Consider the following 19,082-nt stretch of genomic DNA (forward strand, 5'->3'; position numbering starts at 1 on the left):
ATATGGTTGTTATGGAAGGGATGATCGTATAAACTTCATAGAGGGCTCATTTTATTGGAAATTGAAAGTTGTAATTCACTTTTTAAGAGTCAAAAGTAATTGGAGGGCAGCTAGCCTCCCCCACACTCGATTTATTTTTTTTCCCAGAGGCACTTCATATAGAAGGGGTTGTCGTATTAACTTCAAAGGGGGCTCATTCAATTGGAAATCAAGAGTTCTAGTGCCCTTTTTAAGAGTCAAAAGTAATCGGAGGGCAACTAGCCCTCCCCCCCCCCATGCCCCTCTTCCTCAAATAAATCTGATAAAATTTGAGGTAGCCATTTTGTTAAAAATAGTTCAAAGATCTTATAACAAAAACTCCTTTACGTATGGCCATTTCGTTAAAAATAGTTCAAAGGTCAGATAAGAAAAACTCCAGTGTCAACGCAACCCCCCAGGGCCCAGGGCAGGCATTGTAAGTATTGCTCTGGGAGCATATATGGTTCTTATGGAAGGTATGCTCGTATAAACTTCAGAGAAGGCTCATTTGATTGGAAATTGAAAGTTCTAGTTTGCTTTGATTGGAAATAGAAAGTTCATATAGAAGGGGTTGTTGTATAAACTTCAAAGGGGGCTCATTCAATTGGATATCGAGAGTTCTAGAGCTCTTTTTAAGAGTCAAAAGACATCGGAGGGCAAGTACCCCCCCCCCCCCTCCATGCCCTTTTTTCCTCAAACGCATCTGATAAGAACTTTGAGATAGCCATTTTTTCAAAAAAAATAGTGCAAAGGTCATATAATGAAAACTCTGGGGTCAACACAACCCCCCAGGACCCAGAAGCAGGCATTGTAAGTAATGCTCTGGGGGCATATATAGTTCTTATGGAAGGGATGCTTGTATAAATTTTGGAGAGGGCTCATATGATTGGAGGGCAACTAGCCCCCCCCTCTCCATTTCCTATTTTCCTCAAACCCATCGAATAAGAACTTTGAAGTCATTTTTTCAAAATGGTTCAAAGATCATACAACAAAAACTCCAAGGTAGACATAATCCTTCAGGGCCTGGGGTAAGCATTGTAAGTTATGCCTGGAGGGCATATACAGCTGTTGTGGAAGGGACATTCTTCAACTCAGACTCAATAGCATTCCTGGTATCTAGCAGCAAATTTCTATGTCTTGCTTTAAGACAAGGAGCAAAACCGTAGAGTCCCATTGAACAAAAAGCAGTGCAATAGGCCTTAACTACCATGCTTTAACCTGCAAGATACACAAAATATCTGGATGCCCCCCTAAATACCTGTTCTGCAAATTTATCTGAAAATATGATGAGACTCTGGACAACTGTAGGAACTAGCACCAGCATTAATACTAAGAGATAAAATCCAAAATAACTATCTACAACTGCTGGGTACATTTTCAGGTCTAATAATTACATCAGCAGCATAATCCATAATGTAAATAGAATTGAACCAGCAAACCTAAGGGTGATCTACTTGCCTTCTTTGAGTTTCTGTATCTTATAAACTGCTAGACATATTGTATAAACAATGTCACTGCTTGGACCTCCATGAAGTCACCATCTGTTAACCCGTTATGGCCCACTGTCCTATTTATAGGACAGCTGGTTTAAAAATTTTGTGGCTAAATTTACACTGAGAACAATTTACTTTTAGTGATAAAGGCTTCCAACTGGTGACAAAGCTACATATGTTAATTTTTCCAGGTCAATTGATCATTCATTATCAGATCAGCAATGTTATTTAGGTCACAATTAGCATAATTGCACAATGGTTGTTTTCAAAATTCAGTAAAAATAGTGAGGGTTCACCTAGACAGTAGTGGCTTTAAAAGCAGTTGGACAACTGTATATTTAACCTTATTCCTGAATAAAAACAGACCTGACAAGTAAGTTCAAAGTTTTACAGCTTTTTATGTTGATGTCATATTTATAGGACAGTGGGCTGTAAGGGTTGCTTTTTGTACGTTAAATTTCAAGGATTACGTTTTTATTGCTAATTTCACTTGAGATTTTTCAATTTTTTTTTTTTTAATGAAATTCTTAGTTGTGACAAATTGGGGAAAACTTTATCTATGCTTTTTCTTGTTTTGGTCATAATTCTCTCTGCAATTTTCTTCCAAGTGTTCACCTATTCATTTAGTTTACTTGTAGTATACATGTGTGTTTTTTTTTGTTTTCTCTTATTTTTAATCCATTTTTTTCCCTATTTTTGTTAAGGTATATGTAAAATAACAATAATAATCTGGGTTCTTTATCATCCTTCAGCTTTAGCCTATCAGTCACCATGGAAAAAATATCTTTAAATTTTTCTATACATTTTTCTTTGTCTTCCAGATTTCTCAAAATGAAGACAAGAAACCCCTGCATTTCACTTAGCAAAGCTCTAGACATCCTAGAAGATAAATAATTCGCATGTGAAGATATTCAGGTTGTTGTCCTGCCTCCTGATCCCAATCAAGCATCTGATGAAGACGAAGGAAATGACGACAACATGGCAGCACCGATTGTAAATGATGTCCTGGGAACTGTTGAAGTAGATTTCAGACCAGGTCCTCTTGAAGAAGAACAATTTGAAGACATCGACATATCATCACAGAAGAAGAGGGTGCATCATCTTCAAGAGGTGGGCCACAGAGGAGGCAGTTCAAAACTGCAAACCGGAAATGGAGGAAGCAAAAAGGAACCTTTCCTTGGCGGAACTTGGGCTAGGGAGCAGCTCAGGTGCTTGAGAAAGCCCAAGAAGCAATAGAAGGAAAAACACCAGTAGAGGTATTGGCTTTGTTTTTACACAATAAATTCTTTGACCTCATTTCTTGTGAAATGGTTAGATATGCAACGTCTAAGGGAAACTTTGACTTCACTACATCAGCTAACAAAATCCGTGTGTTTGTGAGAATATCGATTTTTTGGGGCTATAATAGATTGTACTCCCAAAGAGCTTACTGGTCAGTTGATGAAGATCTTGGAAGTGACATGGTCAAGCAAGCAATGTCCAGAAATCAATTCATTAAGATAAAAGAGAATATCCACTTTGTGGACAACAATACAGTTCAAAGCTTCAAAGACCAGTGGGATTTCAAAGTGAAGCCCCTCTTTGACATAATCAATGCAAACTTTAAGCAGTTTGGAATTTTCTCTCAGCATCTATCCATTGACAAAATAATTGTGAAGTATTACAGGAAAAATAGCCTGAAGCAGTTCATCCAAGGCAAGCCCATTTGATTTGGATATAAACTTTGGGCTATATGTACTTTGGATGGCTATTGCCTTCAGTTTCATCTGTACTTGGGGAAGGAGCCTAGTGCCCCATGTCAGACTGCTAAAGAAGGCCTAGGGTCTTGAGTTGTGAAAAGACTTCCGGAAATTGTTGAAGATGGCAACAGCCACAAGGTATATTTTGACAATTTCTTTACAAGTCATCAGCTTTTTTGTGATCTGAAAGGAGCTGGATTTTGAGCAACTGGAACGGTTAGAGAAAACCAATTGGCAAGGTGCCCTCTCCCTTCCAACAAGGATTTTAAGAAGGAGCAACGTGGAGCATTTGATTATCAGTTTGATGCAGCCAACAATATATTGGTTGTAAAATGGCAGGACAATAATGTTGTCTCTTGCATCCAACCATCTCAGCCTAGATCCACTAAGGCCAGTTGAACAAACAGTTAAGGGACAGATGGGAAAGATGGCAGTGTAGCAGCCACATCCACTCAGGCAATACAACCAGTACATGGGTGGAGTTGATTTACACGACTAGCTTGTCAGCAAGTATGCTGTGTCTATTATAGGAAAGAAATGGTATTGGGCTCTATTTGTGTGCCTGTTGTCAATGCTTGCACACTATTCAATATGATGGTTGACAAAGAAAAGGAAATGACTCTTGTAGATTTTAGATGGGAGGTCACACAAGCCCTTTTGAAAACAAATTATGGAAGAGCGGAACCAAGGCCTTCAATGTTAGAAGGAAGACCAGTTTCTGTGCCAGAAGTCAGCGCCCAATATGATAGAATAGGAAACTTCCTAGTGAAGCGCAAAAAGCATCAAAAATACCAAGGCATAAACTGCAAGAAAAAAACACTGAGCTACTGTGAGAAATGTGATGTCACCCTGTGCACTGGCTGTTTTGCGTCTTACCACACTAAGTTTTGATTTGTTTTGGTTTTGTGTTGCATTTAATTCAGTCTTTTGCATTAAAAATATACTTGATGAAATCGTGTATACTTTGATACCACTAGAGCCCACTGTCCTATAAATAGGACAGCTTGTATCTCAGAAACTGGAAACAGGAAAAATTTATAAATGCATTTTTGGCTTACTTATGTGATAAAAAGAAACTGGTGAAAAGGAAAACTAGAATCTCTGACATTTTTTTCTCTGGCCTTAATAGGTTAATGCTACAAAATATTTGTGTTAATAGGATTTAATAACCCAGGCTAGACACAAAATAAGGCAACACATAAGCAAGGCACAAGCATGAAGTAAACACAAGCATTATACAAGCATAAGCATGGTACAGAAGTACAAGCATAGAGCAGAAGTACTGCATCTTCTTTCTTTTATCCTTTGAAAAACACCCACACTAACTTTGAGGCAATCACTAGAACCAAGCTCAGCTGGCTTACACACTATTATTCACTACCTTCAAAAAGGTATACATAAGAAGGCACAAGCCTTGCTACTTTTATGCACTACTACTCACATAACTACTACTTCTATACATCTTCTTGTAAATTAACTACATACATAAGGTATATATACAAAGGCGCTATGCTTGCTTCTTGTATGCACTACTACTCACTAACTATTTTCACTAATAATTCATGTCTCTCTTGTGCCAACTCTGCTTATTGATTGGACCTTTTATGTTGCCTGATAGCTCTTTTGTGTTTTGCTGGTTCAGGAAAACCATTATCCATAGTACAAGTCCTGCCACTAGGTCCCCTCTCTGAGTCCACCACCCTGAGATATTTGCTGGGTGTTATATTTGTTGCTATTGGCACTAATGACGTTTGGGATAAGGGGAGCTGCACCATTCATGATGTAATTCTGCTGGAGACATGGAGCCTGTTCCAGCAGGCTTAGTGGAAGATTTGTTTTGTGGCAAAGCTGTCCTGGGTGTGCATTAGTGATCATCAGGACTATATTATGAATGACCAGAAATGTGTTTTCCATTCCTTCAAATCACTGACCCCTCTTCTGTTTTCACTGCACATGATCTTAGCTGTGCTGGATGAACAACAATCATTGCTGTATTCCTAACACCTTGTGGGGAAGTTTGAACACAGACACCAGCTTTACCTTAAATTACCTTAAATCGCATTATCCAGCAAAATAAGGAAAGATCCTGTAGAGTCGCTGGTCAGTGATGATGGGGAGTCACTGGTTCGGCGGCGTCCCACTCTGTTTTCCATGGTTTGGTGGACCAATTTTTATCAATGGCGATCTTGAATGCATTGACAGAGGGAGCGGTGACAGCTGCATTGGAAAGACTATTCCAGGGGCCCACCACTCTATTGGAGAAGTAGTGGTTGCAGAGTCTGTTGTGAGCTCTCTTCCTGAGTAGCTTCTTACTATGCCCTCTTATCCTGGATGATTCGTCAAGTTGTAAAGGACTCTGAGATAAAGTTTCAGCAGGTTCATTTAGGGAGCAAACTATAGCAAAGTGGTCAGTACATATACTCTCTATTTTATTTATGAAAATTTTATTCAAAAAATTTAATGACACAATTTGTAGGTCAAGTGTGGAGAATCTGCCACTTTTGGGGTTGAAATAAGTATTCAGGTTTGGAGGGGTAACAACAGCTAATTCATTATTATTTGAAGTCATATGCTCAATGAATTTACCAGCTTTATTTGCTGGTTTATTCCCCCACAAAAGGCTGTGGGCATTGAAATCTCCACAAATAATTATATTTTATAACATATTAGAATTATTTATATAATTAAAGAAGTCCTTGGCATCTGTGGTTTGGCCATTAGGGTTATAAAAGCTTATTATGTAGGTTTTTAAATTATTCAGCCAAACACTGATACCAATTGCATCAACATCATTTGCATAATCTGGAAAATTGATGCCACAGAATTTTATATTATTTTTAACTAATAAAGCTACCCCACCTCCTTTTCTCTCTGCAGATCTATCCTTTCTGAGGATAGTATATCCCAGAGACCTAATCTGTTGATTTTGGGTTAAATGAGTTTCCTGGAAGCAAGCAATATTAATGGAATTATTATTCATAAAAGATATTAGTTCATTTAACTTATTTTCTGTGAGTGATCTTACATTCCAATGGAGTATTGATATATGTTGTGTTGTTGATTTATTCTTCATATGACTGTGTATCAATGTTCAGCTTTGTTAAAAGTAAAGCAAGATCTTTTTTTGTTTGAATGAGCATATCATCTGGGATGTAGATTTTCACAAATTCTGCAATGAGTTTTGTTTTTTGTAGTTGCTATATGTTCATGGCCTGAACTGCATTACAGTTTAGAATGAATAAGCATATATTTGGGGATTTCATTTTTGGTTGTACATCCTGTTTTTTTGGTTAAGGGATTAATTCCTGGTAGCGTTTCTTCTTGGGAGGGGGGGGCTAGGCTGACCTCATCTCACCGGACAAGGAGGCTTGTTGACTTGGTGATTCCTTCTGATAGGGATGTGAGCTAGGGGGCTTAGAAGACGGTGTTTTATATGGGGTACATGATGCATGGGTGGCATTAGACTTGGGGGTTTTGGTTGGTTTCATTACAGGCTTTATTTGGTATTGTTGGGCAGCATTTGCTTCCATTGCTGCAAAGGGGTATGGGATGGCCTTCTCCGTTGCTATTTGGAGGGTTAGAGCTCTTTTCTTGTATGCAGGGCATAATGATTTATTTGTAGATTCATGTGGGCCTTTGCAATTGATGCATGTAGGCTGAGTGTTGCTGCAAGTTGTCAACTCTTTAGGATGGAAAGCTTTACAATTACTACACTCTTGTAGAATTTCATTGCATTTGTTTGTTGTGTGTCCCAGTTTGAGACACTTCTGACATTGGATAGGCTTAGGTTTGTATTCCTTGTGTGGTTTGATTTGCCCAAATAGGAATAATTTTTCTGGGATATTAATTTTTTCCTTCAGTGTGAATAAGAAGGATCTACTAGTTTTTAGGCCATTAGAGTTAGGTTTGCCAAGTTGGGTAACATCCTCAACTGGGATTGTGTTTCCAGCCCTTCTTTTAACTCCTGAGTGGATATCTCTGGGGGAACAATATAAACTACTATTTTTGTTGGTGATTGTTTTGGGTTCCAATTAGATGCAATAATTGGGGTATTCAGAAGGGATTTTAAATTAATTATTGTATCTGCTGATTTCTGATCTTCTACAGCTATTAGCAGAGATCCATCACAGTTAATATTAAGAGAGAACATTGATTTTAGCAATTTAAAAATTGCAACTCTTATTGCAGTGATCATTTTTATTTCAAAGGGGGTGGTAGGAGTAATTTTAAGGTAAATTCTTTGGAGGGAGGATCTTGGGCAGGGAGAGGGGAAATGCTTTTGATTGGGGAGATTTTAGATTTTAGGAGGGTGGGGGTAAATTTTGGTAAATATATACCAAATCATATTATTGAGTTAGGAATAAAGTGAATACACCATTTGATGCCTTTTTTACTCTGATTACAAATACAATAATCATTTCTATTGGAAATGAATTTTAGCCCCCCTATATATGCCAATTCAGGGTATACATTTCTACATTAGGGTGGGGGGGGGGGGGGGTAAAGTTTAAACTTACCTCCCATTTACATCAGAAACAAAATTTGCCCCCACCCCCCTAATGTAGAAATATATACCCTGAATTGGCATATATAGGGGGGGCTGAAATTCATTTCCGATAGAAATGATTATTATATTTGCAATCAGCATAAAAAAAGGCGGTAAAATTCTACTTTAGTTACTTTTTCCTATCTTGGAAAGAGGTGAGGCTAGGAAAATGAAACTTTCAGGGATGGGTCTACAGGCTGAAGTATGTGATGAATAGGCATTTTTCATTGAACGCAAATAACTCTTCTCTAACTCCATAGTCCTAAGTAGTTACTACAGGATAAGTCTATATCTAGTTAAGATTAGACAAAACAGCATTTTAAATATATATCTAAGTGCCATATGCCTTCCCCTACGCCGCATTACTGCAATTACACTTTCTGTGTATGAAATTAAATTATTAGTCATGGTACTGTTAATTTTCAAAATTTAGGAAATGTATTTGCATATCTTTAAAACTCTATAAATCAGGATTGAGCAAAGTTGTGAAGCTGAAAACAATTTTCTTGGACTTCATTTTAAGCAGAAGATCTATATTACAAGGTTTCACTTTTATAACACACAGATTTTTAAAGGTCATCAAAGGTCAGGACCCTCTAGAGGGAGAGGGAGTAGAGGTAGGTACTTCAAAATACCTTCCCAGGACATACTTTAGGCTGTAGACCCATCCCTGAAAGTTTCATTTTCCTAGCCCAACCCCTTTCCAAGATAGCCAAAAGTAGCTAAAGTAGAATTTTACCAAAAAGGCATTGAATGGTGTATTCACTTTATTCCTAACTCAATAATATGATTTGGTATATATTTACCTAAATTTTATTTCTGAAGTAAATGAGAGGCAAGTTTTGCCTCTCAGGCAAACTTTTGCCCACCCCTCTAATGTGCAAATATATACCCTGAATTGGTATATATAGGGGTGGGGGGTAGAATTTGTTTCTGAAAAAAATGATTATTGTATTTGGAAAGATCATAAAAAAGGCATTGAGTGGTAGGCTATGTTTACTTTATTCATAAGTCAATAATATGAATAACAAAAATTTACCAAAAATCCTTAGTAAATATATAGGCTAATTTGGGCTCCATAGGCCTATTAACACACTAGGTGGGGGAGGAAGTACAATAGAATTGCAGCCAAATGCACTAATTAGCCTACAATTATTCTGTGGGCTATAATATAGCTAGAATTAGTCAACGTGTTTGTAACTGTCCTAATTCTATTCTTATACCATATGTAACTTTTTACCCTAGGATGTCTCCTTCTACAGAGCCAATATTCTAGGCTAGATTCATTGATAGCCTAGGCCCTTTTAAGCTCCACTCAGCTGGGTTGAACATTCTCCTTAAATTTTGTCAAGAAAGTAATCTGGCTGATTCTCACCTCCAGTAAAAAACAAACTGTATACACCAGAGTCATGAATGGCTATGACTTCAGATATTCATGAACAAGTGAATACACTAATAGACTTATTCTTATTTATATCTTCGACATTTCTTCTGTTCTGTAATCAGGCATCAACATGATATCAGCGGTATCTTTATCGTAACTAAAATAAATTGGAAGATAGCTCGACAAAACAACTGAAGTTTTTGATCTATGAGTCAAATTACGAAATACGAATTGCTATGGACATTCTAAGAAGTATTTTGAATCTTCTAGTTAAATACGCCTGTCTTTCTTCTGTAAAACTAACGGATTTTAATATAATGCTCTGTATCCTGTGTTTTCTTTTTTCTAATCATCCCTTTCCAATCCTAAGAAAATTTTTCAAAAATCTAATAACAAACCAAAAGCTTTTGAATGAGCAATCGCAGGGCGTAAGCTGATTTTCTAAGTAAAGAGCAATGTGGATACAATGTACTATTTATTTATTTTACTATTTTTTCACCTACGCACTTTATATAGAATGAATTGTCTCAGAAACTTTGGAGAGAGCTCATTCAAATGAAAGTTGAAAGTTCTTGTGCACTTTTGAAGGGTCAAATGTGATAAAAGAGTAAGCAGCCCTCCTCCCACGCCCGTTAGTTTCCGAAGCATGACCAATCAAAATTTTGTGATAGCCATTTTATTTACGATAGTTTAAACGTCCAGTAGCTATAAATTTAGGGATGTCAACCCCTTTCCCCACACTCACACTGCCCTCAGGGCAAGATCTGTAAATTAAGCAAATCATCCATTGCTTACATATAGTTTATTTTCCCGAGAAGGCTGGGTATATTAGACATTTACTTTTCCAAGAGAAGGAGAGTATTCAGTTGAACCTTTCAAAAGTACGTAGAGAAGACTTTTTAACTAAATTAAAACACGTAATATGCATAAGGGTTTTCAAAAGGGTGTAACTCAAGAATGACAGAGTATATTCATTTGCAACTTTCAATAAATGCTAAGGGCGATCATCATTTGACCGAAAAGGTAGTATTTGCACGGTACTACTACAACTAACACTGCTGCCACTATCACTATTATTATTAATGCTAATACCACTACTATTACTAAAACTACTGCTTCTGTTTGAAATAACATTATTCTAGTCACTGTAATATTTTTCTTAATTGTTTAATTTCTATTTGTCTATATTTTGTCGGTTTATATTCCTTAATGTTTTGTTGTCCGTAAACCTAGTTTCATTGAAGTGCTTGTGATGGTTGTTGTTTACTTCATTTTTTTGACACGAACTTATATTCGGCGATATATCGCTTGTGAAAAGTTTTAAAATAAAGCAATATTCTATTCTATTCTAAATGCTGTAAAGGTTGAGGATATTGAAATGAACATCAGAGGTAATATTGAGGGGAAGTTGAACTAAATCAAAATATCATATGTGCATACAGGTTGCCAGAAAGGCGTATCAGCTGTGCTTTTGGAACGGCTGAACGCATCAAGATGACACTTCCAGGGCATCATAAGGGGGATGTTCAACAGACCAAAAGGTAACATGTACCAGTGGTGGATTCAGAAGGGGGGCGAGGGGGGTAAGTGCCCCCCCTAGCATAGTCTGAAGTTGTTTAAATTACTTAATTAACGCAAGTTTGCGTTTATTAAACTTGCTCCTACCGCAACTTTATCACATCAACCTATTTTGTGACCCCCCCACTTCCCAAAAAAAAAGAAATCCTGGATCCGCCCTGACATATACATACTACTACTGCTGTTAATATTACTTTTACCACTGTTAGTGTTACCGGTTTGGCTTGTTTACCGCCCCGTGGGCTTGTTTTAGCCGTCAGGGTGGATTAATTTTGAGTGGGCGTGGGGTGGGAATGTGAGCATTTTTTTTTTAAATTGGCTTATTTTAGGCTTATTTTGACTAAAAGTTGTGAACCGCAATTTTATTTGAATATCTCCGTGGCTAAGCCATGGCGGTATACCAAAGTGATAAGAGCTCCTCAAAATAAAATGTTTATTCCCTGCAATTCACATGTCTCAATTGCTATCCTTATTGAGAGACTTACCATTGAGAATGGTTGCTAACCCTGATCAGAGTACTTTGGAGAACCAGTGAAGGAAAAGTTTGGATGTTTACTAGTTATTTGTCTTTGGAGGAACAATTCACAAATACTCCTCGCCGTTCTGGATAGCTGTCCTGTGTTACCTTATTGCCGTTGGGGCATCTCCTTTTCGTGAGTTAGCCAGGTGGGCAATGACCCTGTTGAACCTACCAATTAGTAATACGATAGTGGACAATCCTTTTCTATTATGAATTTTTTTAAAAGCGAGCCTGGAAACTATATGCTGTGGCCCAAGTAAAACTTACTATTTATTTTGTGTTCAAGCTGTGGTTGTCAGCATATATCTCTTGTTGCTCAACGTTACAGCCTACAAAGCATATTCTGCTTTTCAATAGTGCTATTCATAAAGGCTGTAAGTTCGATGAAACAGGTGACCAAACAACTGATCCAGATGATATCCTAACCTCCTTAAAGTCTTAAGCCCCCTCCTTTTCAATGTAGCCTAACTTTCTATTTTAAACTTGAGTTTATTTGTCAGTTTATTTTTCCCCAAGAACAAGGACTATACATGATAAATAAGTATAAGTTCAATAGTCTAGATAACTTCAATTATCAAACGAAGAAGTACTCTACAATTGGACCAAAAAACAACTAAAAAAGACATACAACAAATAAAAATAACAAAACCATTTTTTTATTGATGAAAAAGGGAATATTTTCAGATTTACGGTAAATGTTGTTTATTTTTACCTTAGCCATTTCCAATGCTTCTTAAATTTTAAATTTTGAAACTAATTCAGTATTACTAAAACAAATTGGAATACCACGTAAAAATTATAATATTTAAAGTAACAAGTGCTAATTGCTGAATAATCATAAATTCTTTAATCTTGAAGAAGAGGCAAAGGATAAATAACATGTGGGAGGCTTACAACATTAATAAGAGAACCTAAATTATCACGATAAATTTTCTTTAGCCGTATTATGTGTCCAAGTGTCTTCCGTTCCTGTTTTTTTTTACTTGAAAAATAATAGCCTAATAATAATAATAATTAAAAAAAATTTGTTGTTGTGTCGCAGACATTCTCTCAATTAGCCTTGCACTTTTATTTATAATCGGTTTTTAGCGGCACGCATCAATTCATCTTGGGATTACGAAGGCTTTTGTATGCATTTGAAGGCTCATGTATGCTTTGTAGACACAGGCACTTAGCTAAACATGATTTGCCCCCGTGCATGTTGAGTTCAAATCTCTAGAAACTCGCCGTACATGCGAAATCCTGCGCTTTGTCTGTCATATGAATGCTGTTTTTGAGCTACACCGTGACTTGCATGGAATGGCTCGTGGCTAGATAAGCGACTGTGTATACCAAAGCATGCGTTAGAAAGCCAAGCCGACTTGTAATTTTAGCGAGATTAAAGTTTTGACGTCCGTGGTTATGTCAACACCATATGAACCGTGCCGAGTTAAAATTGACATAGTAACTAAAATAACAAAAGGAAGCGGCTCGGGTGCCGTTTATATTCTATGAGTATGTTCCATGTAAAAGCTGCAATTTAATTCGTATTTACTTCAAATTTAATACGAATTAACTGCAATCCCGGAAAGATTTATTACCTGTTGCTTCCAGCCTCCATTGTTTTTCCTATCTAATGAGGATTGCGTAGAACTTAATACGCTTAAAAAGCTCGTGAACCGTATTCAGAAAAATTTAATACAAAATGTAATAATAATTCTATTTTTGATCGTTCCAGCTGTTAGTTCGCTCTCATCTGGAGCAAAATATTTAGTGTTTTTCTAAATACTATTAACTTTTTGTTGGACCAGGAACACGCTCTTAATTTCATTTGGATACAGTTGCCTGTGACTTATTTCCGGCGCACTCTTTAAGAGAACTTGCGAAAGACGTTTTCCAGGTATCTCTGAGTGACATACGGTAGAAAAATATAGGAAGGAGAAGGAACTGCAACGGATATTGAGATAAAAATCGGACTTGTCTTCTATTGAGTGTTAAAATCCTTATGAATTTTACTTACGCAGCGGTGCTTCTCCTTGTCGTAAAGCACTTCTACTCTATGACCCTTATGATAAGCTTAAGGCCTTCAACACGTGCTAAGATACAAATGGCTAATATTTACCGTATAATATCAGGGTTGCTAACTTCTTGGTCTATGAATAAGTCTCCTGAGCATCCAAAAAAGTGTCATTTTTTGCCAAATTATGTCCATATTTAGTCCAAAATGTGTCCCTAATATGTCCATTTTGAAGTGTCAATAACAATTTTTTTTTACGACTTTTGTTATTGACCAGAAGATGCTTTATAAACCTCTTTCGAAGTGGCCAGTTAACATCAAATATAATGAGAACCAAAAACATTTTTTTAATACGTTAATACAGAGTAAGTTAGTATGAAAGCACAAAACCCATAGAAATATGTGAACAGTAAAAAACTTTTTGTGGGAGCTTAAGGCTCCTCTTCCAACGAGAATTTCTCTTGACAGGTGTGGTTGGCATAGGGGTAAGCATTTTTACTTCCTATGGTAGATTTTTACCAATCAGAGTAGTTCCTGCGTATTTCGTAAGGTACAATCTAGGAGTCAAGTGACGCTCCAGAATACTAGATAAGCTGGGTTGCCCACCAAATACTTTTGGCTCTTAAAATCAGCACAGGAACTTTCAATTTACAATCTAATGAGCTCCTTTCAAAGTTTCTGCGACAAGTCCATCTGCACGAGATGCTTCGGTCGAAAAAAAACAAGAAAAATAAATAAATGAATAATACATTTTGCCCACACCGCTCTTTGCTTCTGCCTAGGATTTCTGGTTGTTTTTAGTATTAATTATTACATGAACTTATGTCTGGTGAATTTATTTCTGGATTCTTTGGAATATTTTGAAAAAATGGCTATCTTACGATTTCGACCAGATACGTTTGAACAAAATAGGGCTGGTTGCCCTCTTATCGCTTTTGACTCTTAAAAGAGAACTAGAGCTTTTAATTTCAAATCAAATGTGCCTCCTCTAAAGATTACACGACCAGTCTTTCCATAATAGTCTTATGTGCCCCCAGAGCATAACTTACAATCCTTAACCCCAGACTCTTGGGGGCTGTGTCAACCCTGAAGGTCTTGTTATATAATTTTGCGATTTTTTTTTTGAAAATGGCTATCTCAAAATTTTTATCGGGTGTATATGCCGAAAAGAGGTCGAGAGGGGTGGCTAGTTGCCTTCCAATCACATATGACCTTTAAAAAGGGCACTAAAACTTCTGATTTTTAATCCAATGAACCCCCTCTGAAGTTTATACCATACTCCTTCCATAAGAACCTTATATGTTAATAATTGACAACTAAAATAACAAATAGCCCTTGCCCTGGGGCTTTTGGGGGAAGCACCCAAAAAGACCTAATTACTGTACCATTCACCTATGCTGAACAAAATGGTAATATTAAAATTTTGATTGGATGCATGCTTGGATTTTGCTTTGATTCCAGACCATCAAGAATCCAAATTTTTATTTTGTATACTATTGATTTTCAGCTGGTAACACTTGATAAATAGAAAGATTTTTTTTGCTTGATTATTGAAAGCTGGAAGCGAGGGTCAACGAAAAAGGAGCCTGCTTGGCTGCTATCTTGAACGTAACGCAAAAGTAAGGAGAGATAAAATCGTTTATGGAAGAAAGAATACGAACTTGCACAGAATTTCAAGAGTGTTTACAGATAGTTATCTTCGGAAAAAAGCAACCAACTCTGATAAATACAGTTTAAAATGTAAAAAATTAATAGAAAGTAAGCAATTGAGTAGATTTAGTGCTAGATAAGATGTTTGTTAGATAAGTAGTCACTTAGGTGAAAAATTTAATTTTTTTTTTTACAAAAACAAATATCCAGCAGGGAACTATTTGTTTTATGTCCGGAATTTGCGGTGCATAAAAAGACTTGTTTGAAGGTGGAAGACAATGCTTAACTACTAAGCTACTAGGAATTATGTGTACGTAGTCTGAAAAATAAAACTGGAACAAGTAGTTTGTCTTTTATTTTAGTTTAAATTGGGCAAAATACAAAGTAACGGGATTTTCAACGAAAAAGTACGTGTCTTTGTATACATTAATTAAAAAAAAACAGTTTTTCCGAGGGAAGTAAAGAGCGAAGTTGAAACTTAAAACAAACAAAAATTGTTACTTCACAGCCTATATAACATATATCAATAAAAGTAGTACAGATAAACCAACTAATTATGTTTCCCTATGTTTCCAGGATTATAGAAAACTAGTGCTTTACTGAAAACACAAAATAATATAGGAGTTTTGGTGCAGTAAACGCAAACCAATTAAGGACACTTTTTACGGAATAAAAACAGTATTTTAGGATGGTTGCTTTATTTTACTTTCGTTTAATTTGGTATTATGTCTGCATAATGGCTCAATCCAGTGACAGGCTTTTGTTTTGGCTCTGAAAGGAAATGTCATAACTATTTTGTTGACAAGTTCCGAGTAAAGCTATCTTGATAGTGTTAGGACTATAGAATAGCTTTAGAATTTGTATCATAGCTTGAAATTCACTGTTGTATAGAAAGAAATAACCGGATTTCCAGAGTTCATATTATATCTTGTTTGATCTTCATTTGAGGTAATACTTAAGCATATTTCTTACAATTTAAGATTGTATATTACTCACTATTGGTATTATAGCTAGCGAGACCAAAATGCTACCTGATAATCAGTCCAATATTTCGGTATACTGAAAGTTACTGATGACACAACTGGCGTAAGACTATAAAAAACTTTAATATTAACTTATGTTGTTAGGCTACATACTCACTTTTGACTCCCAAATCAATATTCCTGTTTATTATGCTTGACTTTTGTGTTTTCAGTAAAGTGCTAGTTTTCTATAATCCTTGAAACATAAGGAAACACAATCAGTTGGTTTATTTGTACTAGTTTTATTGATAGTTTTATTGATATTCTTTTACTTTTAAGATGAGTAGGCGATTAATGAAGCTTACTAAGAGGGTCTGGAGGGGAAATATATGTGAGGGGTGTAATAAACCTTCAGTTAAGGGCTTTGGACCATAATTATTGTAATGGTACCGTTTTATGCTTCATTCTCTTCCACTTAAGAAGTGGTACCAAAAGTGCCGTTTTTAGTGCTATATGGCACGTTTGGATGGTAAAATTGATAAAAAGCACGTAGCTCTGAGTGATAGGTTTAAAATTAATGTAGAAACAACGCTGCTATTATCTTTTCTATTCATACGGAATAATGTATGTTCGTTTTAAGTTTTAATGGGACTCCTTAGTTTCAGCTGAAAACATTTTTTTAATATAGTTTCTAATCATCACCGATCTAGGGGAGCGTTTGTTTTTCGGTGAGTAAAAAGCTGTTTTTACTCGGCCGACTTCGCCTGAAAAAGCCATAATGAAGACAGGGCTTTATAAATCACCTACTGACTAGCAGAAACTAGAAGGCTACTGTAACAAAAGAGAGCTGTTTAAGGGTTCATTTAAAAGCTTATGTTTATACCTAATCGCTTTTTATAAATTTGACTTGGTAGCACATTCTCATAAAGTGTACTTTCGGTTGTTTCCCCCATTTTTTTAAATGAAAAAAGTAGCTTTTCCAACGAAATGACCAAAAAAAGGTGTTTTTCAAAACCTAGGCAGGAGCAAAAAAGTAAAGGGGCAAGAACGTCCTTTCCCCTCAATTACCGCCGTTAGAACTAGTACACAGGCTTCATCGCAGAGTGAAGTTTAAAGGTTCAATTCAAAACTGTTGATCATTCATGCTTAATTTTTGGTAGATTTTCAGTTGAAAAGTTTTTAGTTTTAGTTGATTTTTTTTCACTTCTTTTACTTTTAAGATGAGTAGGCGATTAATGAAGCTTACTAAGAGGGTCTGGAGGGGAAATATATGTGAGGGGTGTAATAAACCTTCAGTTAAGGGCTTTGGACCATAATTATTGTAATGGTACCGTTTTATGCTTCATTCTCTTCCACTTAAGAAGTGGTACCAAAAGTGCCGTTTTTAGTGCTATATGGCACGTTTGGATGGTAAAATTGATAAAAAGCACGTAGCTCTGAGTGATAGGTTTAAAATTAGCTTCGTGGGATATGTTTTAAAAATGAGTGCATCATATTTGCAAAAATAATGGATTATCTGGAAAGTAATCGTAAATAAAAAAAAGATATAGATCTGTAATTCTTTGTTTTAATATTGAAATAGATTTCCTTTGTTTAAAAAAAAAAAAATTAGTAGCAATTAAGAATCACTAAAACAAAAGATATTGGACCTTTGAACTATGTTGAACAAAATGGCTATCTCAAAATTTTGATTGGATGACTTTGGGGGGAGGGGGCCTGTAGGGAAAGGGTGCTAGTTGCCCTCCAATCTCTTTGGCCACTTAAAAAGGGCACTTACAAATGTATATCCCTTTCGAATAAGCTATTACACATCTCTCTATGATGCACTGGTGTAGCGATGGAAGAAATATTGAAGATAATATTTGTTATGGTTTGTGATAGAAAAATTAGTATTTGAATCAAACGTATTCTTATTAATCAAAAACAAAACCCGGCTTTCTCAATAAATCAGATATGAATGGCATAGGTTTACTTCCCTATTTCTTATTTCTTATATTTGAACCGGATGCCGTAATTTCTCTAATATACTTATTAATCGAATTGTATTTTAATGCTGATATTGAATATCTTTGAATTATTTCATTTAATTTAATCCATTAAAAGTTACGAGGAATTAAGAATTATTGAACTAGAAATACTGACGTCTCAGAGCTTTGTTTCCGCGGTGCAATTAGATCTTGCTTAAGAGATACGAATTCTTATAGGCTAGCAGGGGTTAGAAACTCTTTCTAAGCTGTGGCGATGACAACTTTTGGTGCTTGTAGGGATGAAAAAGCGTGACCTCTTCTTCTCGGGCTATCTGGAGATCAGATTCCTTTGGGAGCATTTGTCTTGGGGACTTACGAACTAGTTACCTATTATTGGACTAGACGCAGACATATAAATGAAATAAACACAGATAAAAAGACAATAGATTTATTGAACTTACATACTTAGTCGCACAGGAACGTGTTACTTCTATGACAATAACGGTGACCAAAATAATTTCGTACTAATCGTTTCAGATCTGACTTCCTATTGATTGTTTCAGATCTCACTTGAGATTAAAATTAAAAAGGCACATTTACCCCACTCCCAAACGCAGTTCTTTTGTCCTGCGCTGTAAGGACTGCCCGCCATTGGCCCATGTGACCCAAGGACGCAAATCCTCGTCCAATAATCTCTTTAAGATTTTTCAGATGATTCAGGAGTTCACACAGTTTTTTTGCCGTTTAAACTTCCTTAGAAATATCGTACGTAGCATTTTTCTTGCTACTAATTATGTTAGCGAAATTCGAACGACTAGCGCCGCTTTCTGACTGAAGCTAGAAATGCAATTTCTCTTTTTGCTGATTAAAAATTTAGACTCTTGGAAGCTGTATTTGAAGTCAATTAGGGGACGTTTAATTTCTGCCCGAATCATCTTTAGAAGGAAAGAATCTTGTATTTTAAATATATGGTATTCTAATACTGGTGCAAATCACCCTTCCCATCAAATAATGACGTCCCGTCATTAGTAACTGCTCATTAGGAGTGCTTAAAAATTTTTCAAATATTTTTCTTATTTTATTCTACGTCCGTATCTAAAATTCATCTACCGGACTAAGATTATTTTTGGTTCTAGGATAGATACTATACTAAAGATTTTTTTTTTCTATATCTAACACTGACTACTTTTACATTTCCAACAAGGTTGGGACTATTCTACTTTTACATT

The 19,082-nt window shown here is 36.1% G+C and overlaps 1 protein-coding gene across 1 annotated transcript in view; it reads right to left on the bottom strand.

Moving 5' to 3' along the window:
* LOC148954198 (uncharacterized) overlaps positions 1 to 9,278 on the bottom strand; it is a 68,926-nt gene extending 59,648 nt beyond the window's left edge. Inside the window, exon 1 of the mRNA XM_089086976.1 lies at positions 9,172 to 9,278. Coding sequence (XP_088943102.1) covers positions 9,172 to 9,207 — 36 coding nt within the window. The 5' untranslated portion in view covers positions 9,208 to 9,278. The remainder of the gene's footprint in view (positions 1 to 9,171) is intronic.
* Positions 9,279 to 19,082: the final 9,804 nt, after the last annotated feature.

This window comes from Artemia sp. Qi Xiang Cuo, chromosome 3 (genome assembly GCF_049724085.1).
Source record: "Artemia sp. Qi Xiang Cuo chromosome 3, ASM4972408v1, whole genome shotgun sequence".
NCBI lineage: Eukaryota > Metazoa > Arthropoda > Branchiopoda > Anostraca > Artemiidae > Artemia > Artemia sp. Qi Xiang Cuo.